Source organism: Sander lucioperca, chromosome 21 (genome assembly GCF_008315115.2).
Source record: "Sander lucioperca isolate FBNREF2018 chromosome 21, SLUC_FBN_1.2, whole genome shotgun sequence".
Taxonomy (NCBI): Eukaryota; Metazoa; Chordata; class Actinopteri; order Perciformes; family Percidae; genus Sander; species Sander lucioperca.
In genome coordinates, this window is record NC_050193.1 from 11,606,053 (window position 1) to 11,633,866 (window position 27,814).

Sequence of the window (27,814 nt, forward strand, 5' to 3'; positions counted from 1 at the left end):
TGTCTGAAGTAATTTACTTTTTGATTTCCTTTTTTCTTGTTGATTTTTTCCTTTTTTTTTACCTTTTTTCTTCATTGGTGAAATTATTTTCAGAATACCAGGATGCAGTGGTTTTGGGGCATCACCACCGAGCCATGACAAGACACAGCAAAAAAAAAATCAATAAGCTGTGTCAAAAATGAGTTCACGTTTCAGTTTTTAATATTGCGTGTTTGTATTGTTTAATTAATGATGAACAGGAAATACAAGATTACCCCCAAATTAGGTAGATACAGTAGGATGTCCTTGCAGTGGCAGTCTGATTTTATGCTTTTAACTAAAGGAGAAAAGTTAGGGAGAAATGTCTGAGTGATCTAAATATCTAAATAGTTCAAACCAGTGCGTACTAGTTGAGGAGGGCTGACTCTTTGTTTACTTTGTATGGTCATGTGGTGTCAATCAGTCACACGGTTTAGGCGCGAGCATACCAATATTCACTCAATGTTTTAACACTAGACTTACGAGTAGTAGTGAAGTTGCCTAATTCTGACCACTCAGACTTATATCTTAGTTGCAGCTTCACACTTTGGCGATTGATGAGCAGCATAGCAGCACTGGAATTATGTGGATTACTGAAAGTAAACAGGTGATAACATGAGTCCGTAAGTGGGTCTTACTGTAAACTTGCCCTAACAGTGCCTTACTGTAAAAGAGATAACATCACAACAAGGAACTTCTACTGTTTCCATTATAATTTTCTGTGGTTGAATATATCCCAAAGCTTCAGCCACCACTGTCCCACATCAAATCAGTCCATTTGTCATGTGTGGCTTTTGCGTGACACACTGTTGTTTTTATTATATCACAGGATAATTCAATGTTTCCGAAATGAAATGTTTTCATGTTTTTTTTTTTAACTTAACAAGTCAAAGTAAATGTTAACCTCACAAGAAGAAACAACCTTTTGAAAAACAGTATGATAATTTATTACCGGTGCCGAGTGCATGTTTTCACTAATGCAGTCACTGTAAATCAAGCAACAGTTTAAACTTCATAACTCAAGACAAAGTTGCATCCAAACTCAGGTCTGACTGAGAGACACTGTATGATTCAACATTAAAATGTCACACAGGAAAAAACATCTCATCTTGTGGCAGCATGAAAGACTGAAGAATGTTTACTTGTGCGGTGCATCTGTGTGGTTACAAGCTCGACTCGTGTCCTTCACCGAGCCAGCCAAAGCGTGTTAAGTGTGAAATGTGTGTTTACGCCTGTATGTGTGGTACGTTTCAAGATGTAGTGGTGCAAGTATGCAGTAATGTTTTGTGTGTATGAAGGGGGACACAACTTGCAAGAAGTCCAGCGAGAAATGGAAACTGTGCTTAGAGGTGAGTGGCTCACAAACGGAAACTAAGACCTCTCTGACAAGAAAGACAACACACATAACACATAAGCACATTTACAGCAAGACACAAGCCTCTGCACTATAAGGTCACAGTTACTTTACAGACATTTTTAACCCAGCAAATGTTCCATTTGTATCAATTCTACAAGTACAGTAAACTCCTGATTGCGCAACTGCGGTAATTTCCATAACCTACCTGTCATGTCTTGTAACATGAAACACCAAATGATAAGATACGGCAGAATCTGATATAAAAGTACATTGTAACACAGTAAGATATAATAATGCAACAGTTTTACGAAGCCAATAAGAGCTTTGATGCGTTTTTACAAAAGGATATGATATTTTTACATTGAAGCCACATAGACCGACAATCTGTTTTAACGTAACCTCTGAGAGGCCTCACTATCAGGTCTGATAATGTACACTTACAGGTGCTGTTGACCATGTTATGTAATGAAACAGCTTTGGAAATGTGGCTGCACAATCACTTTTTTTTGGCTGTTGCTAAATTTGTCAAAAGTTCTTTTCTGTAACAGAGGCAAGAGCGGAAACTGTGACTTTCCCTACAGCAGGTGCTTTTAGAGGTGTAGGTAGGTGTTGGGTAAGAAAAAGATTTAAGATAAGATAAGATAAGATATACTTTATACTTTAATTTAGATCAAAAGTGTTTTGTTTAAAACTATGATGAGTGTTTTCCATACAAGTCATATAATGTTCAAACGTATGAGAGCTATTGTTATCTCTCATGCACATAGATGTCAGTGTAACACCAAAAGCCTCAGATGTTGTAACAATAGGATGTGGTTATGGCCTTACATAAAGTGATAAGTCACAATTACAAAGTAAGCCTTTTAAAGTGTAATGTAACATGTAACATAGCTAATATTTTGATTTAATATGTATGTACAGCATGTATTATGTATAACTTTATCAATCATTGGTTGATAAGAGTATATCAATGTAATTATAACCACATAGTTATTTCTTTGTATATATTTGACATGAATAAAAGTTTTGTTGTTCTGAGGGATTGCTTTGTGGAGAAAGTTTGTATTTTCATCAGCAACTACAAGTGCAAGTTGAATAATTCTGCAGAATAAAGCAAGCACTTATTTTCCCTAAAACTCCAGTGGAGTTTTAGGATTCACCTCTAGATGCCTGACTTGCTGTTGCTGATGATGATACGCAGGGGCGTAGCACAAAATTCTGGGCCCTGTAGAAAGGCATTTTCTATGTGCCCCTCCCTGCATCCAAAGCTATTCATTCTAGCATCTTTGTGGGCCCTCCTCACATGAGGGCCCTGGGTACTTAGTCCCCTTTTTCCCCCCAGTCCGATGCCCCTGATGATATGCACGCGTCTTGTACAGGTAGCAGTTAGAGTCTCCATACAAAGTCTACATAAAAAATTAGAGGTGAATGTTAGCTGGGTTACAATCATCACGTGCATGGCTTCATTAAGTATGAGGCTAAATGTATAATGGAATGCACAATGATTTGTTTTATTGATCAACAATATCTGGCAGCTTTCCTCACATGATATTTAGGGAACACTGTGGTTGTCTGATGTTTTGATTATGCTGATACAGCACATGCTCTTCCTCCTAGAAATCTTGAATTAATCTAGGCCAAAGTGTATCTACTGAAAAATTAGACTTAATTCTCTTTGGCTTAAATGTCTGGGGGCCTCTCTGCTACAGAGATCTGACACCATGTCTTACTACATTTGTCCATCATTTGGTGTTATGATGGTGGGAGCTGTTCTATAAATTCCAATAAGCACTCAGTTGAGATCAGACAGTGATTAAAAGACACAGATCATGTTTGACTGACATTATAATTGTTTTAATGTAAATAACAATAGAACATGAAAACATTAAAACATGAACACAAAAGCATTATTAACTATGAACATTAAAGGTACACTATGTAGGAATTTCTCCCATCTAGCGGTGAAATTGTATTTTGCATTCAAACGAATAGTGCTCTCTAGCGTCTCGCTTTTTCAAATGCATGTTGCAACTACGGTAGCCGTTATGTATCAAGAAGCTATGACAACATGTCTTCCAATTTTCGCTTTTTTGACGACGAGGATTCCATCTCCTGTGGCTCAGTATGATCCTCCATTATGAACTAAAGTGCAGTGCAGGTTTTCAAATTTGCCGGGGCAGTGACAAGTGCCTCTCACTGATCTCCTTCTCGGTTTCAGCTTGTTTCAGTCACATGACGCTGGCTCTGAACGAAAACGCGTTGTGGATTAGCTAGACAGGTAGGCTAGTGCTTCATGTCCCTCTCAGCGATGATAGTTTTTCAAAATGGCGGAACAACATGGAAGCCTCCTTGGACTTGCCTGTCCAATGTAAATACAGAAAAGAAACTCTTCGCTTACGAGGATAAGTAAGATCATTGGCAGAGGTCCTTTTACACCAATGAGGACATACTTATGAATGAAGACATTGATTTTAGCTAATACAATACTTCTACACAGTGTACCTTTAACAGCAGTCAGGGGGCTGTCTCAGTTTCAGATTTTTGGTGGATTTTAAGTTTTACTCACTAACATTTAGAGCATTTAGTAATCCTGCGTTGTGAGATGGGACCCTGGAGTCATAGAGTCATGAGGCCGCTCCTTGCAGCCACCACTGTTTGATACATCGGGAACACAGAGACACTGAGCCTATGAATCAGCAGTTATGGGATATTATCCTGATCCTGCAGAAGGTTTCTGGTTGCTGCTGGCAAGCGAGGATTAATGCTGATGTTGTGATCCAGAGCATCCCACATTTAAAGCCACTGAAATGAAACTGACTAAGCTTTGGGGTAAACACATTTTAAAGGTTGCATGATGTTATTCTAATTTTCTTATTCAGGTACACATTTCTTTCAACTTTTTTTATGTGCTTTTCCAACCACTCAGTAATTATTTTAACCCTTGTATTGCTTCTACACAGTGTACCTTTAACCATGCTACTTTATGTTTTTCTGGGTCAGAATTTCAAATTCAAACTTTTTTTTTAACGCTTTGGCGTTTCGTCTCCTTCCCGATGTTTTTGTCACTTTTTTTTCAACGTTTTTGTCACTTTTCCCAACGTTTTTGTCACTTTCATCCAAGTCTTTGGTCACTTTTTCCGATGTTTTTGTCGATTTTTTAATGTGCTTTTTTTGGACTTTTGTTGTTTTTTCCCCCATGTTTTTTGAAGCTTTTTCCAACATTTTTGTCATGTTTTTCAACGTTCTTTTATCAATTTTTCTTCAAATGCTATAAAATTGAACAAAACCCAAATTCAATGAAAGTAGTGAACTAATCATTTATGTTACTTGTGAAAAAGCATTGAAAGAAACCTACATTTCTGATATAGAAACTTTTTGAAAATTGGTAAAATTTGACCCAAGGACAACAGGAGGGTTAACCCTGTTGATGGAGGCTTAGGATATAAACACTTCAACATACATTAAGTGTGATCTTCCATATGTCAGCATACTAGAGCTGTGTCAGCCTTTTAAAATCAGAAACAAGCGCTCGACACGTCTCTGGTCCATGCACAACAAGCACACTCATCTGCTTTCTGAGAACTGAGATGACTCACTTGACTTTTGTGTGGCACTTCCTTTGAAAACATTTTAAAAACTAGACTCAGTGACTTGTAACAAGAAACACGTTCTTTATCTTACAAATAGCCTACACACTTTACAATAATGTACACAAACTTTTGAGTAGTTACTAGGGAATGAATGAGGAACAAATGAGGAACTAACTGCTAGTGAACCATTAGTTAAAGGGATGGTTCGGAGTAATTTCACACATGACTTCAGCTACTCCGAACCATCCCTTTAATTTGTAACTCCTAAACTAATTTTAATGATTAGTTAATGACTAGTTCATAGAAAATCAAGCGAGGAACGAATCAGTAACGACTTGATAATTGATGAATTGTTAATAGGTACTTTCCTAATAATTTCTAATGAAGGACTATAATTATGAGTTACTAGAGAACAGACTGGGGGATCCTATATTAAAGAATCAATAAGTAATGATTAGTTCATGAATATCTGTGAATCGATCATAGGCCTACTGACCACTTTTTTTCATTAGTCATTCCTGCCATTATGTTTTTTGCTGTTTTTTCTTTTTTTTTCAGTTCCAATAAGCACTCTGTAGGCTAAGTGATGCACTCATAAAGTTAATTCTTTATGTTTTAATGAGGGAAAGCACTTGCCAATCATCTGTCAGTTAAATGCTTGCCTAATTTTAGTCTATGCCAACGGATGACACTCCAAAGAATGATGGGATGTTAGCTCCCTGAATTATCTTGAGGGACAAACCTGAACATGCTTTCAATGAACTTTATTTATTTGAGCATTAAATAATTCAGGTAGTCTTTCAGAGCTGGATGTGCACAGATATCTGCTGCTGGGTCAAAGCTGATGTTGAGCTGTTGAACACAGAGGACGAGACCATGCAGCAGCCACAAGAGGTCTCTTTTCAGCTCAGAACTGCAGCTGTTTGTAGCAGGATATGAATCCAGGTCTTATGAACATGAAGCAGGTTGCTACAGTTTGACAAGTGGAATTTAAAAAGGTTAAAGGCCGTGGGCACAGCAGAATATTTGAATAGATGTGGGCGATCTCAACACGTGTTCCCACCCAGCCACAAAGTATATATTACAAACAAATTGTCCCTGCACTCCCCCATATCAAATACACACACACACACACACACACACACACACACACACACACACACACACACACACACACACACACACACACACACACCAGCCTGCCCGCACAATACACATGTGGTAGTGTGTGGGTGATAGCATGAGCTCTTTGATAAATTAACCCATGCATACACACAAAGAGAGGGAGATTTACCTTCTATTTGTCTATTTCTAAGGATGATTATCCTGTCTTATATAATCTGTTGGATGACATTTATCATTCACAAATGTTGCGCAACAGACCAGACCTGCTGTATTTCAGGATCAGTAGGCTACTGAGCTTTCCAATTCATTAATTTGCTTCAGATAGTTCTACTAAAATCACAAGCCTGCAGCAAATATGACTTAAATGTTTTCATTCCACCCCTGAGCTTTGGCACGTGAAAGCCCCAACAGTTACATTAAACCACTCCCGCTTCTGGACTGGGCGTGTGTCAGGAGCGCAGGTGTGATTGTATCCATTCCCAACAGACAGTCTCCCCAAGTGGTTCGCTGTGGAAATTAAGAGGGGAATAAGTTCAGGAAGTTCAATAAGAAGTGAATTTACCTGCGCCAAGGTGCGTTTGGAAAGCTGACAGTCCAGGAGTGGAGTGGCAGAACTGGATAGAGAGGCACAGAGAGAGAGAGAGAGAGAGAGAGAGAGAGAGAGAGAGAGAGAGAGAGAGGAGCGCACAAAAAGAAACAACCAGGAAAAGTTACGGATGCAAACTTCCCAGTGACACACACTGAGAAACCAGAGCGATTCATCAACTGTTAAGATTTTCTAATTGAAATACCACTTAACGACTAAGAGAGGAAACATCTACAGTCATGAAGAAGTATTCATATCCAGGTAAGCGTGTTGCTCTTACATAACGCAACGTGTTTTTCTTTTGAGATATCATCAGGATGATTATAGGAAAAGGCTTGTAAAGTATTGGCGTGTGCGTGCTTGAGTGTGCCCGTGTGACAGCTAGACTGTAGGCCTATTGACGTAATTTCAGGTAAATGTTTAACAGCAATAGGTTATTCATCACTGCTCCTCAACAAATGTGAACATTTCAAACTAGTCTTCTTTTTTTATTTCCCCTTTGCAAAAAAAAAAGGACCCTGTGGTTGGGAAACATTTCTTCTCCAAAGGCCAGATGATGTCTTATTGTAGCCGTTATAGCCTACATATGGCATCATGGCAGAAAGGTGGCACCAAGAGCTTCTTCTAAAAAGTCTTCAGGCAAAATGTGAGTTTCTTTTATGCCCTGAAGAACACAACAAAGAAGTTCACTTGTGGCCTTCTTGCTGCTGGTGTTTGTTTGTTTGTAATAGAATAACACTAAAACAGAAGAAACATGGAGTGCACAGCGGTTGTGCAGGATTCATTTGCAGTTGGTGGAAGAACAAAGTAAAATATTGCAATACTGTTCACTCCAATCATGAGAGAATTAGGTTGTTAATCGTTTTGACTGGCAGTTTTATGGTGCCGTTCATTCACTCCTCCCTGCTATTAGCCTGAAGGACTTGAATTGATGCATCTGCATGAAATCTACACAAGCCTATTTATTCTGGGACTGGCTGGATCTGATTGTGGTTATTGCGAAATTGTGTGTTATTAAATGCAGAGGTTATCATAACTGGGTATTAGACAGCTTGCAGCTTTTTGAAGATGTCTGTATACTGATTCTGCAGGTGAAGTCAAATGTTGCTGCCTTGCTCAAAGACACTTCAGTAGGAAAATGTGAAGGATAGACTCACTAACCACAAGGGCTGCCCCAAACAGTCCATCACTACTGTGTACGTCCTTGTGACATCCCTCTATTTCCCTCCCCTCTTCCTTTGTCTCTCTTCTCCTCCAACTCTTCCTTTTTCTGCCCCTTTCTCTCCAGCACTTCTTACTATCATCTTACCATCATCTCCTGAGCCTCCTTGCCCTCCTCCCTCCTCTCTCTCTCTCTCTCTCTACCCTTCCTCTAAGCTCCAGCTCAGTCCAGTGTACACAACCCTATCCCGCGGAATGCCGGCTTTCCCGGCTCGTCTTCCCAGAGTCTTTGTGCGATGAAGCGTCCAACGGTTTTCCATCAGAGCCAAGTGCATGTTGGGTCATGCTGCCTCTCCTCCTCCTGTGTGTGTGTTCTCCCTCTGCTGTGCGACATGTGTGGAGCTGTCACATTCCTTGTCAGAGCTCTACTTGTGGAATTGTCTAATAACAAAGTGTGTGTAGTCTGATGTATGTGTGTGTGTTGTGAAAGGCCCTCCTCTCTAACGTGTAGGGGTGTTTAGACAAGCATCAGAGATGAAGAGGGGTGGCTTTGACCTAGTCCACACATACACAAGTATTTTTTTTCAATGTAGCTTTATCTATGCACTTTGGTCTTTAATCCACACACAAACGGGGGTTTTAGGTCACTGTAAACAGAACTTTTGGAAAACACAAGCAAGGGTGAAGGGTTATAAAACGTCATTTGTGTGTTGTCGTGTAAATTGTCATTGTTGTCAAGAAAATTAAGATTTTGGGTTTGTAACGTTAGAGTGTGCGCCGTTATCTCCTTTGTGAGGTGTCACCAATGAGGCAACATTTCTTCTTCCATTGTATGTGTATGTGGAACAGAGACAGAGTCAGAATGTGCTACGGAGGTCACTGCTAAATAATACAACACTGCCACGACACAGACCCTGCCGCCAACGCTGTCAGTCTTGGACCAGACCAGAGACAGTTTAGAACCGAGACACCCCAACGCAGAGTAGGCCTAATTTCCTGTATCTGTGTCATGTGGGTTCCGCCATTGCCACGCCTCTTAAGGAGACTAGCGACAGGTCCTGAGCGTATTGATTACAATGGGAAGGAGAAGTGAACTTGAACACAGATTATGCCAGATTAGTTTGTCCCATAGTCACCGAAGTAAATATTGGACCCATTTTCACAAGCCACATATCACTCGAACATTCTGACAGTAAAATTACATTTTTCAGATGGACAAATCAGAGAAAATGACTTTGTTCGATACCTATTTCTGTCTCAGGAACAAACACTCGTGAGATCTGGCAACACAGATAGGCTAAAGTCAACTAATGTTCGCGAACGCGACAGATAACTTATTTTCGTAATGCTTAATATGGCTTTTAGCTGTGTAAATATCTAATGTTAGCAAAAAAATGTTAATAAATTATGAAAATATAACTTTTAATCCATCCACACGACATTCACTACCCTTACAAACGAGGACATTTAGGAGACAGGAAGTCCCGTTTTATACCATATGGGCAGCGTGTGATGCACTATCTTTAGTTGTAGAGAATCTTTAACGACACCGTCGGACTTCTAGTTGGTGGGTAGTAGTTAGAGATTTTTAGAGGAACAGTCCATGTATGGATGGGTGAGTTTTGTTTTTTTATTGACTATTATTGCCACCATTCACCACTCCCCCAACTGGTGCCGTCAGACACCGCCTACCAAGAGTCTGGGTCTGTCCGAGGTTTCTTCCTAACAAAAAAAAGGGAGTTTTTCCTTGCCACTGTCGCAATAGCTACTGCTAATGCTTGCTCTTGAGGCAACCACTGTAATAGTTGGGGCTTCGTAAAGTACAGAGTTTGGTCTAGACCTACTCTATCTGTAAAGTGTCTCGAGATAACTCTTGTTATGATTTGATACTATAAATAAAATTGAATTGAATTGAATTGAATTGAACAAAGGAAAAGGACTAGGCCTGAGAAAGGAAGATTCGGCCTGTGTGTCAGCACGTGTGCGTATGTTTTGTACGCAAATACGAATGCCCTTACACATGCAAGCAGAATGATTGTGTGTCTGGCACATGTGAAGTTTTAGTTTTAAACCTTACGTATAGAAATGTGTATACATGTCATGTTTTGAGAAGGGGTTGCATATGCGTGTGTGTCTGTGTGTATGTCTCTGTGTTCACTCATACAACCCCTCGCAGCTGCTCGTGGAGCCGATCCCTGCCTTGCACACCACTCCCTCAAGTCGTCTGGATCAATGAGTAACCCGTATGAACAACAGCCCACTCCAACACACAGAGTCATTTTTTTTCCAAGTACACTCCTCCTGGTATGTGCTTTTATGTGCTGCTCAAAACACACACACATACACACCTAATTCCACTACTTGTACCTGTGTGACGAATGCCTCTCCATGCTGCATTACGGCTTTTAGCCTGTTTATACTGGAGAGTCAGTGAAGCTTTGATTCAGAGCCTGAAGCTATTGTTAGATGGTAACTTGAAAGTCAAGCTATAAACTGTGTTGAGACATATTTGCCCTGTCATCTAGCAAAGCATGCAGAGGATGGTCTAACCTTCAATTTGGCTTCCTAGAAGCCTGTGAATATGGACTAATAAGGTATTGTAACACGTGGACGTGCACATACAGCACTCTGGTTGGTATCCGGGCCATATGCAGGGTTTTAGAAATACTGAGGTCCGAAAACTAAGCTGCCTTAGGGGGTTCGGGCGAGCATGCCCATGTGTTCAAGTAAAAGGAAATTTACACTACAGTCACCATTAAAATCTAATCATCACCAAATATGGGAGCAATAGGTTGATTTTGTTGATTTTCAACAAACACAACACTCCCGTTTTCTCACTTATTTTAAGACAATCTCCCGCCGCCCTCCTGTTTTGTTGTTTCTCCTGGGAAACTCCTGTAATTTGCATGGCCCTCAAACTTAATTATAAATAATCGTCATACACAGATCCATATGTTTGGTTTGTTTGTCTGACATCACCCACTCTGTCAGATTGTCTATTAAACGCAATCTACACACACAGTCTACACACTCCATACAACTTCAACCCAGCTATTACCGCAACCTGGCAATCCACAATCCACAACCCGATTCAAGGGACGTGTGCAGCTGCTCTCTGCGCAGGCAGACGTAGCTGTTAGCTTAGCTGTTGTTAAAATGGCAGGGCAGGACAGCATATAGTAAGTATATACACCTGGAAATTTAAGTAGTCTCCATTTATATCTGCTACTCACCAGGATAGTGACCAAAATTGCATATAACAACAAGAACAACAACACCAACACACACATACACTGAGAAACAAATGCATAGGATAGACACATTTATTAATATATTACATTCATGAAATGATAAATATTAATATGAAATGATGTGTGTTTTGTATCACAGTGTTAAACTGCAGCATTTATGTGATAAATTGATGTTTTGTCATAATATAAATCTGCCCATTTTTATTGTAAACCTTATACGATTGACAGGTGTAGCAGCGATAACTACAGTGGTGTGGCTTAGTGAACTGTCGAATTGGCCATTTGTCTAACAGGTATTTCTTTAGAGATAGATAGGCTATTAATCCAAAAACTGTGTGGTTGTGTAAATAGCTTAAATGCATGTAACAAAATCATTACTTCCACTTTGTTCTACACTATACTCTATCTACACGGTGTCACTGATATACTCTGGAATGTGGACTTCCCCTGATTGCAGGAGGCCTACAGTCTATGTCTTGTCTCTGCTGTGCATGGTCCTCCCCTCTCAGCCATGTGGAGCCTGCTCTGAAGTGTCCACTCCGCTCTGTGTTTATTATCTGTAGCAAAGAATGCAGCTCTGTGATGCTGGCTGCTGTTGCTGCTGGGGGTGTCAACTGATACAACAGACTGCCTGTACAGTAGGCCTGAAGCCAGGAGAGAGCCTGTAAAAAGATAATGGCAGGCTCAGAGAGGATATGATGTGTGGTGGAACATGTGCACTTACATGGGTATTAGAATGATAAAGTGCATGGACAGGCACACATACATGTATTACATGCTTACAGGCACACATACATTTATTTCACCATTTCAAATAGATGTATTAATTAAAATACCTTAAACATATAAGTGACCTTTAATTCAAGTCATCTGATTAACTTATAGACTTGATTAGACAGACTTTACCACTAATCAAGAAGGGAAAAGTCCATAAAACGAAATGTGCAGGAGCAACCTTGTCCTGTCATGACATGAGTACATTTTTTATTGCTAACACTTTAAGTGTTAGTGATTCATATCTTTTCAGCGAGCTTACTGGAGCGGAGAATTTGCAAGATAATGCCTGTTAGCTGCATGCGAGCCTCGTTGTTGGGAGCAAACAAACTCTTTATATCACTTATAGCAAAGTAGTGTAAAAAGATAATAACTCTTTATAACATTACAACTATCTGGGAGTTGAACAAACATAATTTATATTGGCTGATTTCAACTGATGGTGGCATGCTTCATTTTCAGTTTCAGTTTGATCAACTTTATTATACATGATAGTTCAGAAACAGTATTGCAAAAGTGATTAGATCAATACAGTCAATAAACATAACATTTAGCCCTGTGCTTTAATGCACCGCCACGTAAAAACCAATAAAGCATGTGCACCATACCATGTTAAGATGGAGTGACATTTGTTTAGTCTTTCTCACATTTCTCAACGTGCATATACAGTACACACAGCTGCTCACTCACTCAGTTGTTCACATATGTATGACATATAGTTAACTACATGTTTTCCTGGGGAGTTTCAACCCATAAAGCTCTGTGAACTATTTAACTGACTCTGTGGATTTTAACAGCCTCTCAAGAAGGAAGGCCGATCCTTATCTGCCACACCAGTATTGTTTTATAGACTGCCACGGTATCCTGTCTAACCCCGGGTTAAAAACACTTTTATATAATATGATTTGGGCTTGTGTTGTGAAGAGTACACAAAGGTGACTGTGTGATTGTCAAAGCGGTGTTGGTTTTCAATAAGCGTGGTGAGTGAGGAATAGGTTTGTGTTGAAAGTGCAGAGGTAGGAAAAGGTGTTGCCAGTTCATACCTTTGGCGCCAGAACAACGGCTATTCATTTGGGAGGAGTGCAGTTCAGGGTCATGGCCAATGTCTTTTCTCGACTATGTGTGACCTCATGTGCGTATGAGTCTGTCGGTGTCTGTGTGTGTGTGTTCAGTGTGGTCCTTACTCATTAGGAATGCATCCAGGTAAAGGCCATATCTGGATATAAAAACAATCTTGAAAAATTGCTCTCTAGTCATTCTTTCTTTCTTTTTTAACTCACTCTCTTTCTCTCCACCCCTACATCTGCTCCCAGGTCTTTCATAGGCATAGTTGTAAAATGCTGTGTTTGCAGCGTACCCTTAACATGTGTAATGAGGGCCATAAAAGCACAATGGAACAGAGGGGTGATTAGAGAGACAGAGGAGGAAGGGAATTAGGTATGAATGATGTTAACGTTTTCACATATTGATTTTGACTGTGTGAGGACAGTGTTTAGTGACGGTAGTTTTATACTGTAACTGTGGACAGAATAAAAATTACAACGATTGTTATTAATTAAGTTTAAAAGAAAACACCTCTTCCATGCCATTGTTGTGGCTACACTTCAACAATTTCTACCACGCAGTTGATTAATGCGTTAATGAAAACACAACATAGCCCTATAGGGAAAGGTGCAGTAAAAGAGGACAGAGGAAAAGCGGGGGAAAGAAAGAAACAAGGTAAAGATCCTTTACCTCCTGCTCAAATAAGACACAGCATGGCCTCCTTTTGCAAACACAAAAATCTCAGGTAGTTGTGTGTGCAAAAGAGACAGAGCATGCATTATAGTGCATGTTTTGTAAATCACTCCACCCTTGTGTGTGTGTGTGTGTGTGTGTGTGTGTGTGTGTGTGTGTGTGTGTGTGTGTGTGAGAGTGTGTGTGTGATAGCTCTTGTGTTTCAAGTATGTTAAAGTGCTGCACCCTCTGCCCTCTGTTTACCTTCTCTAGTCATCTGAGACCAATAACTAATCAGTTGACATGTTTGTCCAGGCATAGCCATGCACTTGACCGGTCATGTTACACACACAGACACACAATCACATACACGGCTATACCAAGCAGTGCAATTGACATCAATCAGTTGAGGCCCATAGTAAATACACAGGCAGCAATGCATTTACTCGGGTTCACAATATCACTTGCGGCACTGCAAGGTTTTTTCCATTAGAATAAACACTGGTTTCATTCTTTTTATGTATTATGTGCACCTAATGACCTCTGTTGTACATAGCAGTGTCATAAGGCAAATATGACCTCAGAAGATTACAAATCCCCTCGAGGGGAACAATACATGGATCATAGTGTCAGGAGATTTTTTTAAGAAACCTGTTCAAGCAGTGATATGTGCTGTGTGTGTGTGTGTGTGTGTGTGTGTGTGTGTGTGTGTGTGTGTGTGATATGATGTGTGTTTTTTTGTGGCCCTAGACAAGACTGAGCAGATTAGTATAGCCACACGTACACAAACACACACACACACACACACACACACACACACACACACACACACACACACACACACACACACCTTTGTGCCAACACATACAGTTTAACTTTTCAGGTGTCACTCCTTTAGTTTGTATTAAAACTCACTGTGATTGGCTAATGCATATTTACTGGCTTTATGTTTGTCAGTACTTTGCCCTCACTTTAAACCACTCGGCGGCCAGAAGTGTTGTTACTGCTTCTATGGCACAGTACTTTGTTGCAATGGTAATTTTTGCTTGGTCTTTTGAAGCACTTTGTGTTGTAAGGGTGTGTGTGTGTGTGTGTGTGTGTGTCTGTCTGTGTGTGTGTGCGCGCGCGTGTGTATGTGTGTGCGTGTTCACCTCGCTTCTCTCAAGCTGTATTCCCAGATAAAAGAGTAAATAGGTATGGACATGCTTTTTGGCTGCAAGGCTTGAAAGACTTGGCTGGCTTTTATTTGTTCTGTCATGTTTCTATACACTTAAGCTCTAAAACACACGTATATGTATACACACACTCACATTACAGACTGACAGTGTTATCACATGGCTCATAGCAGATTCATGAGTTGCACTTAAAGCAGGAAAAAGGGGTTGACTCTTTGACTGTTGCACCTTTGACACTCTGAGCGCCCAGTTCGCGATTTAAAGTCTAAGAAATGAGTCTTTACTTCCTCTCTGAATTAACAATCAAGCCAGAAGCAGCTCTGTTACTGACATGTATATCAATTTTAGATTAATATTTACTGTAAAACTGAAATTTTTACAATATACGTAACCTGGAACATGTTTTCTGTGTCAGTGCTTTGTTGAGTTATATATATATATCAATTTAAAATAATGAGAGTTTCTGCACTTGTCAAAGTATCCAGCCTCTTCTGCCAATTGTATTTACCATCTTCCTTCTGTGCTGTTGCGTGCCAAGGAAGTACAAATGAGCTAATGCAAAAATATTTGCTTGAACAGACATTATTTTGTTGTGTTTTAATTGAATGTGTTATTCAGAGTAATCTGTCAATTCTGATGTGTAAAAGTAACATCTGTAATATAATTGGTGAAAAGTAAATGGTTATGCTTTGCACCATCTGACAAGCAAGCACTTTTGAAGAAGCAAACGGGCAGCTTCACTTAGCCTCATGTTTGTCACACTCAAGATGCAGTGTAGTAAAATTTGGACTTGCTACAGAAATTGTCTGTCTTGTGGGGCTGGTCGTGGCAGAAATATATATAAGGGCACTGATCTCTGTTTGCACATTTCATCATCTCTTACAGTAGTTTCTACACGCACACACACGCACGCACACACACACACACACACACACACACACACACACACACACACACACACACACACACACACACACACACACACACACACACACACACACACACACACACACACACACACACATTACACTAGCTTTACTCATGTCTTCCAGTCATACAGCGGTACATTCACTCCCTTTCCCCTCGGACCAGCTGCATCTTTGTTGAAACCAGTGACAACACAGGTGGAAAACCAACCACCATGTTTGCTGGCATTACTGGCAGGAAATGAATGTCATGTTACACTAATTTGCGGTAGGAAGTATTTCTAAGAACAGGATGGGACAACTGAACATACTCACCAGCCACCGGATGAACTTACCTCATTTGAACAGCACTGGCTGGGTTGATGCAGAGAGGAACAGACGACGGGGGTAGTGGAGAAAAGATAAGAACATGTGTGTGGTTGATGTAAGAGAGATGCAGCATCTTGTTGTCGTGCCATCACCTGTTCCAGGAACAGAAAACCATAAATGTGAACATCATGGTGGCACTAAAAGAGAAGTCAGCGGATCACCACAATCACTAGGGTTTATTGTGTGTGGGGCATTAATATCTGTACAACATTTTGTGGCAGAGATATTTGAAAAACTTGAATAGAAACTTGGTTTATTTACGTTATTTGATCATGTATAATGCTTGGGCACTTTTTTGTGATGATAACCTGCCAATCCCCTTACTGATATTTGACAGAATTAAATTTTATTTTACTGATGTGCAAACAGGTCACACACACAGTGAAAATACACACCTTAGAAAGGTTTTATACCTGAAAAAGAGTTGTCCCACTCTGTGCCATGCAGTTTTATTACCATGCTATACTTTATGCATTTTGTCCTACATGCAAGTTTGGTCTGAGGTATTTCCACATCATCCACACAGGGGGAAAAAAGTCTGCCTTTCCTTCAGCAACTAAATGTCAGTTTCTCAGTGGTCAAGCAATAATAGCGATCTTTCAAATACCGGCTGACTTTGTTTTTTTACATGATAACTATAGATTACTTGGCCTTAGGGAGAATGTGAAGCAACTGTTTTCCACTTGGTACTTATGCATGTTTTGCTGCATTGTTACAGTAAGTCCAGAGCAATGGCTTAAAAGCTAATTTATTGGACAGTCAAAAACCAAACTTGCCACTCAGGCTGGTCTTACTGTAATATAAGTAACAATAACAAAAAACTGTTGGCAGTGAAGCATTTATCAGGAATGATGTATCAGAGCATGTGCAGTAGTTCTTTCCTAATGCTGAGCCTCTTGTTGATGAATATGTAATGGCACATCTGTTAATGATACAGTTTCTCTTTACTCCAGGAGATGTTACTTATGTCCTTTTGTCCTTTTTGTCCCATTTACAGTGAGATCAGCCAGCGGGCGGACAAGGAGAACAGAAAGAGAGGGATCTGGCATCACCAGTCCCAGTGAGTAGACTGCACCCCTTTCACTTCCATCTACACATACATCAGTCCATTCATCATTCATCCATACATTCCGCACATGCGTACCAAGTACAGCATACATTCAGTACATCCATATATCTGAAAGACTGTCCACTGACAGATCCATGTCCATGCATCTGTCATCCATCCAGATTTGGTCATTGTCAAAGTCATACACTGTCTTAACAACCTACATTTAATCACTCACCATTCCTCCAAAGCATTGTGTAAGTCAATGTCATTGACCCTCAGCAGAGGGATGTGGTAACACTGAGAGCAGAGCAGGTTCTGTTTCCTTTCCAGATAATAGCTGATAGCAAGTAAACAACAAATCACAGACGCAGAGAGTTTTAGAGACAGACGGATGGCACAGTGTCTTACAAAGAACAAAAGTAATTTGTGTCTTGGTATGCTGATTTGTGTGTGTGTGTGTGTGTGTGTGTGTGTGTGTGTGTGTGTGTGTGTGTGTGTGTGTGTGCGCGCGTGCGCACACACACAGAAAAGTGTGCCTCTTTCTTTTCTGCAGAGAACATTTTAAATATACTGTATTCCCAGCCATCCAAAAGAAATTAGATTTTTGTTTGTGTTTCTGCCGACTAGAACAGAAGACATAGCAAGATAACTTAACTAAAAGAGCACCACTAGCTCTTCTGTCACTATTGGTATCAAGACATTTCTTTGCTACGTTTTAGTCATTAATTACTTTGGAGTTGCATGTCACACTCACACCTCCTTTTGCTAGGTTTGTAAACTGTTTGCCCATTACTTATGGTAACTTACAAGCCATCGGAGTTACATGTTTTGGCCATTTGGGGTCGCCAAAGCACACATTTTCCTTATTTCATCACCTAATGCTTCAAAATTTGGCAGCTGGCTTTACTGAAAGAACTAATAAACATATAACTAGAGACAGATACGTATATTAAAGAAAAAAAGAACCATACAAACACATTGTACACACATGCAATACCCAAGGTCACTGACTGGAGCGATGTGTGTTGCACAAATGTCAGACTGACATGTCTGAGTGTGTTTGATCTCTCTATCAGAGCTCAGACGCTCACCATGTGAGCTTTGACCCCGGGCGCAGTGTGAGTGACGTGCTAAAGGTCAGAGGTCATCTGACTTTCCCGAAGGCAGAGATTGGTCTACACCTAGCAACAGTTTAGAGCGAGGGCTTGGGTTTCACTAATCTTCATAAAACACACACTAGTCACTCTTTCTTTCTCTGTCTCAAATATTCACGCTTGCTGTCATTGCCCTCACACTGCCTCTCCTGTATTAACCCTTGAAAACATTTTTGGGAAGTGTGTTTTGACAGAGTCCCCCCTTGCTTCCACCCTGTATTGTTTTTGCATGTCAGTATTATTTCAACAGACTATCATCCTTCCACACGTTTACAAAGGCAGAGCTGTATCCGATTCATCGTGAGGAAGTCTAGACGTAGTTCCGGGAATGTCTTTCACTCCAACTTGACATGATTGCTGCTGGGATCAAATGAATCAAGGCTAGACACACACACACACACACACACACACACACACAGATGCGCACGCACGCACGCACGCATGCACGCACGCATGCACGCACGCACACACACACACACACACTCACTCGCACGCACGCACGCACGCACGCACGCACGCACGCACGCACGCATGCACGCACGCACGCACGCACTCTCACATGCACACACACACACACACACACACACACACACCCAAGGAACATTATAAGTAAGCTGACGGAAAAGGTTGCAAGTCCAGCGGGTTATTTTAGTCTGTAAGGAGCCTGTCCATGTCACATGGCGGAGCTAATGGTTTCTATTTTCAAGATACAATGCTGCTTCAGTCTTTTGCTCTCATCAGAGGAAAGGGAGGGTAAGAGAAAGAAAGAGAGAGCTGCGAATGCAACATATGATAAGCACATGGGGATGTCGTAATTCTGAATTCATTAGCAAGACACACTGAAGAAATCAAACTGGGGAGAGGGAGGGAGAACAGAGAGCCTGAAAGAAAAGAGAGAGTAAGAAGAGGAGGAAGAGGAACAGAGGGAGGGAGGGTGGGAGGGAGAGAGGGAAGAGAGAAAGGGAAGTCCAAAAAAAGAGAGAGGGAGAGAGAGAGAGGGAGAAAGAGAGAGAGAAAGGGAGAGGGAGAAAGAGAGTGGAGTTAAAGAGCAGACACTACATGTGGCTGTGGAGGGAGTGATCTGGTTATGGAGGGGGACAAATTCTCAGGTAAGACAAACTCTCCGGAAACTCTCAACCCAGATGCTTCTATTCTGAATGAAAAACAAAGTGTAGTTTAAGGTTCTTCAATCAGTGTTTTTACTGTGATGGGGTGTCTATTCTGTAGCAGCCTGCCTCTATTTTCCCCTCTATGGTATTTTCCATTCTCTCATTCTGTCCTGTTTGCTGACTGCATGTTTTCTTTGGGGTTTGGAGCTGGAGCTCTGCAGCAGTTTGTGTAGCTGTAGCAGCTTAGCGGACCTATTTTGGTGTATCTGTCTTTATCTGTTCTGTGCCTGTTGTGTTTGCACGCTTTTTTGTCTCTGTTTGTGTCCACCATCTCCACCCCTCTCTGTCCCATTGTTTCCAGTTAATTTTTTTTGTCTTTACAGGTTGTCGCTCAGTTGCCAACTTTTTTTCCATTCCCTGCCAATCTACACATTTTCACATTCACAAGACATTCATTCCAGGACAAAAACTTTCTGAGCATTCTATGGTGAAGTGACACAGAAACAGCATATATTTCTCAAACATGTTCTCTCTCTTTTTGCCCGTACATCTGCATTCTCCCATTCTTCTTTGGTGTGAAAACAGGAAAGAGCTCTGTTTGAACAGTACTACTCTTGTCCCTTGTGGCTCTGATCCCGAGTCGGCCATCAGTCAGTCCCTCCCTTAGCTAACAGGAGAAAGCCCTGCTTCAGTCCACTAGCAAAGAGTAAGCTGAACTTGCAAATGAAAATCCTTACTTTTTCCAAACTGCCCCTCTGACGTTGTTTTCACCATTGGATGCTGTAAACAATATTGAATTGATAAGACGTTGTCTGTGTGTGTGTGTGTGTGTGTGTGTGTGTGTGTGTGTGTGTGTTTGTGTGTGTGTGTGTGTGTGTGTGTGTGTGTGTCTGTTGAATTATGCTAAAGTCATTAGTGAAGCAATGCTGTCTGCTTGTTAATGGTATTTTATGAGTGTTAGTGTGTGTGTGTGTGTGTGTGTGTGTGTGTGTGTGTGTGTGTGCGCGTGAGACCCAGCATAGCTTGTAGCACCTACACGGTGTGTGAAATCTGGATGGAGGTGAGGTCATTGACAAGTGTGTGTGTGATGGAGGTATCACTCTCCCTTCTCTCTCTCTCTCTCTCTCTCTCTCTCTCTCTCTCTCTCTCTCTCTCTCGTTGTGGCCCCTTGTCTCCAGGTGCTTCCTCCAGGGAGCTGTAACGGCTTCAGCAGGACATACTTTGTGTATGTTTCTGTTTTGACAGAATGTTCACTGGAGTATTTATGTGTGTGTATGTCAGTGTGCTTTTGGGTCAGTTTGATGTTATGCGTGTGTGCACACAAATAGGAGGTATGTCGAATGGTATGTCTAAAGGCTGTGACCTCTATGTGTGAGTGTGTGTGTACAGCCTGTGACAAAGTAGAAGAATCAATTCATTGTGCTCTATTGGCTTCTACAAGCTCACGTGTAATAAAATTGTATTTCAAATATTTGAACATGTATTGGTATGGCCAAATTAATTCAATTCACTTCTTGCTAACGTTCCTCCCACTTTGCTGTTGATGCTGATATGCAAGGCTCCCTTTGTTTTCTGTGTGTTCTTCCCACATGAATCAGCAATGATGACGCTCTCAGCGGAAACTGTCCATCAGCCACACAGAGACATAGGGGCTGACGCGCCCCATTCATTCCAGTCACAGCGAGGTCATCTGATGATGTTTCATCAAAGTCTTTGTGACACAGCCACTGTCAGCTCAGACTCATGACTTAGCAGCCTTGGCTAGCTTAGCTGGCCCTCATGCAAAGGTTTTAATGAAATCAGTGAAAGATGTCAGTCATCTTGAATCTGTGCTGTTTGATATGTAATATACGCTTCCCCCACCAGGTGGAGGTGCTAAGTTGAGTAATCCAAAATACCTTCACCATAATGTCTCCCTCTCTCACTTGTGAACAGTCACACGATACAACAAGTGTTTATCACATCCTACCTGTTTTGAATAGCACCCTATAGGTTTACAGAGAAATGTAATTACCTAGAGTAAATTGTGGCCATGTTGCTTCACGATTGGTGTTGTTGGGTGAGTTGCCATGGCAACGTGCTGAGCAGAACAATGTGAGTGCAGCGGGAGCAATGAGGATAGCGTTTACAATGCTGGCTTGTTGACGTACGAAACTGTGTTATTACCCGGTGGAGAGAGCAGAGGGCGGAGGTGAGAGAGAGACAGAGCGACAGAGAGAGAGAGACAGAGAGAGAGACAGAAAGAGGCCTATTGAGAGTCATCAGTGATGGAGGACAGCTGCTCTCTCTATTTACCAAACCATCCCATGCGTGTTGGAAGACACACACATGCAAGCAGAAGCATGTGTACAGACCATAGACTGTATATAGGCGCACACACACACACACACACACACACACACACACACACACACACACACACACTTTTTGCAAAAAAAAACACTGAGCAATCAAGGGGGTATGCTGGCATGTGTGTGTGTGTGTGTCTGTGTGTCTGTGTGTGCGTGCAGTGCAGTCGTGCCATGTTTCCAACAGGTGCAGTATTTGATTAAAGTTAGCAGAGCCTGGCTGGGTGCTGCTGTTTAACATTTGGTTAAGGGCAGCTGCTGTCACTACAGCTGTGCATATACTTTAGGCGAAGCTACTTCAGCATGTGGGCTCTGGGGCCACACCATGGGTTTTCGTGTGGGTATGAGTGTGTGTGTGTGTCGGTAATGTTGTGAAATTGTCTGACCTGCAGCTATATATGTACACTGATCAGCTTCAGCTATGCAAATCTTTTGTTTGCAAACATTTTTGAACATACTGGACTGTCAGTGATCCTCACTGCAGTCCTCTCTCTTGCCGTTCATTGCCACGTTTAGCTGAGAACACAGTACTATACTGTAGTGTACTGTACTGAAAGCCAGGCACTTCTCTGGTTATGTTTACACTACCAGTGCTGCTGATTTCATTAGTCATGCTAACACTGCTCTCTGTGTCTGTGTCTCTCTGTTTCTTTCTTGCTTTCTCAAATCTTCCTGCTAGTTTCCATTTAAGCAATGGGGGTTCTCTCTCTGCCTGGGGAGAGAACTGGCACACATTTACCCTCCTCTCCTCTCAGAGTCCATCTACCCCTCCTCTCCTCCTCTCCCCTCTGATGTCCTGAGCCAGGTACAGCTGCTTATTATGGGTGTTGTCATGCAAACAGAGCAGTGGTAACTAGCCATTCACATCCAAAATATACACACATGTACAAATGAACACACGCAATCAATGCACACACTCACCAACGCTCAACACGCACAGATTTAACCTCATCCAGATGGCTCATTTGACATAGCCTGACTCATGGATGAGATGTCTACATGGAGGCCAACACAGCTTTTGTTGTTTAATGATGAACTCAGCAGGAACCTGGGGTTTCCTCTGTAGCTGATATTGGTAATTTTTGAAATAACAATTACTGTCTAAACCTGACATGACTTGAAATGAAACACGGATCATTATTCACACGCTGGGGAATGCTTTAAATTCCTGTAACACACAACTTTCAACAGATATAATGTTACTAAATTGTTTATTTTCTTCACAATAACAATCTTTACACATAGGGACTTATTATTGTGATATTATTCTTTTTTATATCATCTGCTGAAAACCTGTTTTAATAAACTTGTCATCTAAATAAGTGCTTTAATTTGGTTGATTAGTATTGACACAAGTATTGACTTGACCATCTCCCACTTAACAATACAAACTGATTTATTAAATCTGCAGAGGATGCAAGAGAGTCAGAATCTGGTATTTTAAAAAAGTTATAAGAAGTTGCATTTGAAATAGCTGTAGTCACGAATATAACAGTTCCGGTTGTATCCTTGCATCCCAGTGCCCAGTGTGGGTTTGGTTACTATTTAATCGTTTCTTGGAGCTGCATCTCAGATTCCAGAGATGGCAGGACTACCGTCCACTGGCACAGGCCGGACCGCACGGGAGAGTGCAGACTGGCGCCGAGGCATGTGGACCTGTTGGTGTCTTTGTGCATGCGCAGATCGACTGCTGACATTCATAACCTGCTGTTGCCCTGGCATTGCCCTAGCAACTGCCACGCCGGCTTGGCATCTGTTTATAGAAGTTATCCTCTTCTCCTCCCATTCTGCTCCTCTCCTTTTTCAGCTCTCAGGAGGGCAGAACCCACTTTAGAGCGGTGGTGGTCTGGGTTTCTTAAGCAGTAGGCGACAGTCTATGTCTCTTTTCATCTGTAGGCTGCAGTGCAACATAACACCAGCAGCTGCCTATTCAAATACATTACAATACACTAATGTACAGGCCCCAAGAAATTCATTATTTACGGACATTAGTTATCATCTTTTTTTTTTAAAACAATAGTTATACACCATGGCAAAACTAATTTTAGAATCAGAATCTAAAAGTCTCTGTCTCCTCATGATGAATTAACTATTGGGATAATAATGTGTATGTCTACTGTTAGGCCTACTGCATTACTTCTATATCTCACAGTTTAACATTGGTGATGACAAAGTAGAACTTTGTCTTTCAGCATCAGGACGCAGGATTAGGTTTCACAGAAACAAGAGGCAGTGTGTTGGAATTCACACCATAAGAAGCTAAAGATATCAGTACTGAAATATATGGTATCAACATGACCTTGTATAACCTTTCACAGTCATGCAAACATTTAGGCCATTACTGTAGCTACCATATCCAAGGCATTTTTTTACATAAATGGCAGAATCAAACAGCTTTTCAGAGCATTGCATGCTGCATCACTATGACTTTTTTTCTTTGATATGAATGAAGTTCTTTACAGATCAGGGTGAAAAACATCATAGTCTTCTCTCGGTGTAACAGTTGTTACAGCAGATTGAATTAGCGCTGCCTGGGCAGGCTGGGACTTGCAAAGATATGCAGTGGAAGGAAGTGTGCTTTTGTTTCTGTGTGTTTCTGTGAAAGGGTTGGATGCTGGGCTGAGTGCATGCATGTTCATATTTTTGCATGCATCTGCTGCACACAAATATGTTTGTGTGTGTACGCATGCATCTTAGTGTGAATATGAGTGTGTGCCAGGGAGTGGAGGAATCTGACACACACATGTTTTGGGCAGGACACGCTGTGTGAGTTGAGGGTGTGTCCGGAGCAGGATTCTCCCCATGTCTCCATTTTTATCTATTTCCAGATCACATTACTGTATGCCAGTTAAACTGCTACCACTAAAACTGTTGCCCATAGTGACAGGTTTTACTTATAGGAGCAACACTGACCCCTGCTGGAGAAGGTGACACAGTGTCAGCTACCTCAAGGAAACAAGTATACGATAGTGTATGTATATCTGGATGGGTCAATTGGATGAGTAGGATGACCATCCTAAGTGTCCTTAGTATTTGGCATCCCAGCCAGCTACTTGAAAAGTTTCTTACCTGACCTGGCTTTTAAAAAATTCCAGGCACAGTTTGCCAGAAATATTGAGTGACGAAAGAGAGTTTATTCTCACATATTGTGGGTTACATTCTTTGCATGGTTCAATTGCAGGGAAATGTGGTGTAAGATTAAGCTCAGATTGCAAGTTTTAGTACAGTAAAGCCTCATATTAGTTTTCAAATCTGTGTGTTAGTGTGTGTTTGTGCACTCATGCACAACTGTGTTTATGATTTGCAAACATGCCTAAATCAACAGAAAACGCAAACTTTGATTCCAATGTAAGCAAACAAATTGGCGGTAAGTTTGCCAGACATGCAAGATTTCAGTCCCAAATACTTTATGATAAATTACACATGGAACAACTATTCAGCTTTCTGTCGCTCTATAGCCTAAATAATTTATTACAACTTAATAATTTTCCATATCTCTCTACATTCTATCATATAGAAATTGTCTTCTCCTATTTGCCTCAGGTGTTGCTAACTTTCAAAACTTTCAAAGCTGCTCTTATTTTGGAAGCAGTAGATCTTTGCAGTTTGAAAAGAGAGTTATGTGCTTTGTCAGAAGAGAGTCCCAACATATACACACCCTGCTACTTCTACTGTTTACGGGCTTACTGTCCGGTCACTACTACTACTACTAATTGAATCATTTTGGCAAAGAGGCCAGCAACAGGTTCATTGCTCCTAGCATGTGGCTGGTAAAGGATGAATATGTTTTAGTTGTCCCAGGGCAACTTCTCACTGTCTGGCTAATATTTATTCTCTTTAATTATATTTATTTATTGTTTGTGTATCTGTGTCTTGTACTTTTCCTCCTATCCCTTGCTGCTGTGAAGTGGGAATTTCCCCATTGTGGGATTAATAAAGGATTTTAAATCTTGAATCTTGAATCTGTCCGACTGCTGGGTAACTACTTTTCTCAGAGAGGGAGAATGAAAGTGATGATATGGAGACAGCTGTTCTTGTGTTTTGCTCAGAATTGTTTTAGAAGTAAGAAGAGCTTGTGCATCATCATCATCATCATCATCATCATCATCATCATCATCATCATCATCATCATGCAGAAATACACATTATACAAACATACAGTACACACATACAGAATGACATCCCCCAACTGCCACATTCATCTAACTTCTTTTCCAAAGCACATGCTTACACACACACACACACACACACACACACACACACACACTGACCATCGCCCCTGTCCTCCCTTTCCCCTCCGCCCCCACACACAGACGCTCATTCACATGGTCATTAAGTCATTTGGCTACTTATTTATTGATGTCTGCCTACAGAGCAACTGAGCATGTCAGACGATCTAACCGCCTGCATGAGCCTGGCTTGACCATATTAGTCTATAGTATGATTCTGTCTTCACTCTGGATTTATTTATCTATCTTCTGTGATATTTTTACTCCATCCACTGTAAGATATGTTTAAATGGAGATTTTTTTTCAATGTGACTTTAAGCGAGTACGCTGATTCATGTGCTTTTAGGATGCTAATGTTGGCATAATCAACAGAGTAAGGATTTTAAAGAATCTCAGTTATAGCTATATAGTGTTTCATCAGTTGCCCGGAGTGTATTAGTTATAGGATGGAGCATGCAGGAAGTTTGTTTGAATGGAGCATGCATATAATTTGACCAGCCCAGTCAAAAATGAGAGCTTTCACAGAAAGGAACCAGTCTGAGAGGACGGCTGCAGAAGGGGAGGGAGACATGGAGGGAAGGAGAAAAGGGGGGAGGGAAGACAGTGAGCTAGAGAGAGAGGGAGAGAGGGAGGGTGGGGGTTGTCATCGCTCGCTCATTCCAAGCTCTGGAAGTTGAGAAGGAGTGGAAGCGAAAAATAAGTTGCTGCTTTAAGAAAGAGGGGAGAGATAGAGAGAGGGTTTGGATCAGTGAGCTGCTCAACTCCTTTTTTCTTTCCTCCCCTCCTCTCTCTTGCACAGGCTCCTAATTTGGGATTTGTTTAAAAGCGGGACTGCGCCTCAGGAAGACTTTTCCTTGCTTGGGAAAGGGAATCCTGCTCCCTCTCTCTCGCATTATATACACCCGCACATACACACTTGCTCCCCAAAAATGTCTGATTCCACTGTCAACGCTCACTTGGAAGGGATCATATCAGACTTTGAAGGTTAGTTACTGTCTCTCTTGAGCTCTGCTGCTCCACCGCTTTTCTTCTTCTAGTGAGGCACTCTTTAACCCTGCCATGAGGACATTGTAGATGGTTTCCACATGTTTGATTGGAACCGAGTGGATCTGGAAGAAACAGAGAGAGTGAAGGGTTTGTTTATGTTTGCGGAGAGCTGTGGTGTTTTGAAAGGGAAATCATGCTAAAAGTGTTGCTTTTTACTGGTCTTCATCTTTTGTTGAGATGCAGGAGTGTGTGTTTGTTGTGGATGTCGTGTATCTGAACCTGAGATGTGTCAGAGAGAAACTGTGCATTCAGAAGACACAGCAGCTGGAGACAGCAACTGACCATACGGCTGTGAGGGGAACACCTGGCACACCTCCCCCCTCTGTTCCCTCTTCTCCTTTTCATCTCTCTGCCCCTGGCCCACAGATTCCCGCTGTCATCCCTCTCCTCCCACTCTTCCTCCTCCTCCACCTCTTCATCCAACGGCTGTGCTTCCCCTTTTCCTCTCTCAGCAGCTCGTCCATCCTCAGCCCCTCTCCCCTTGGCCTGGCTGCTGGTGGATGCGAGGAGGGTGGGTGGTGGGCTGACAGGCCGACACCTCTCCCCAACCTGACTGTCTGTCTATCTGTCTCCTGTCTCTCACAAACACATAGCCATTAGGAAACGCATCCACACTTGTCCAGAGCTGCTCCTCTGTCAACACCAGTTTGCTTGTGGTATGTATTGTGAATCTCTCTCCCTGTCTTTAGGCCTTTAAACCTCTGGCTTACACAGTGCAACAGAGCAGAAAGATAAGTGGCATTCAGAAAAGAGAGGCACCAGGGGGCGAAGAAGTGTGTGATAACCATGTGGCTGGAAGTCATGCTTTCAGACATCCCTTGCTCATGT

The 27,814-nt window shown here is 41.5% G+C and overlaps 1 protein-coding gene across 5 annotated transcripts in view; it reads left to right on the plus strand.

The window, feature by feature from the left end:
• The first annotated feature begins 6,575 nt into the window (after nt 1-6,575).
• Nucleotides 6,576-27,814, plus strand: part of LOC116059293 (septin-9-like) — a 78,857-nt gene continuing 57,618 nt past the window's right edge. The window contains exons 1-2 of one of the 5 annotated variants that reach the window (XM_031312267.2): nt 6,576-6,937; nt 17,046-17,108. In XM_031312267.2, coding sequence (XP_031168127.1) covers nt 6,916-6,937; nt 17,046-17,108 — 85 coding nt within the window. In that variant the 5' untranslated portion in view covers nt 6,576-6,915. Of the gene's footprint in view, nt 6,938-17,045; nt 17,109-19,222; nt 19,363-26,636; nt 26,924-27,814 lie in introns of those variants that run through there. The other 4 variants (XM_031312272.2, XM_031312270.2, XM_035996497.1 and 1 more) reach the window with 4 other exon arrangements.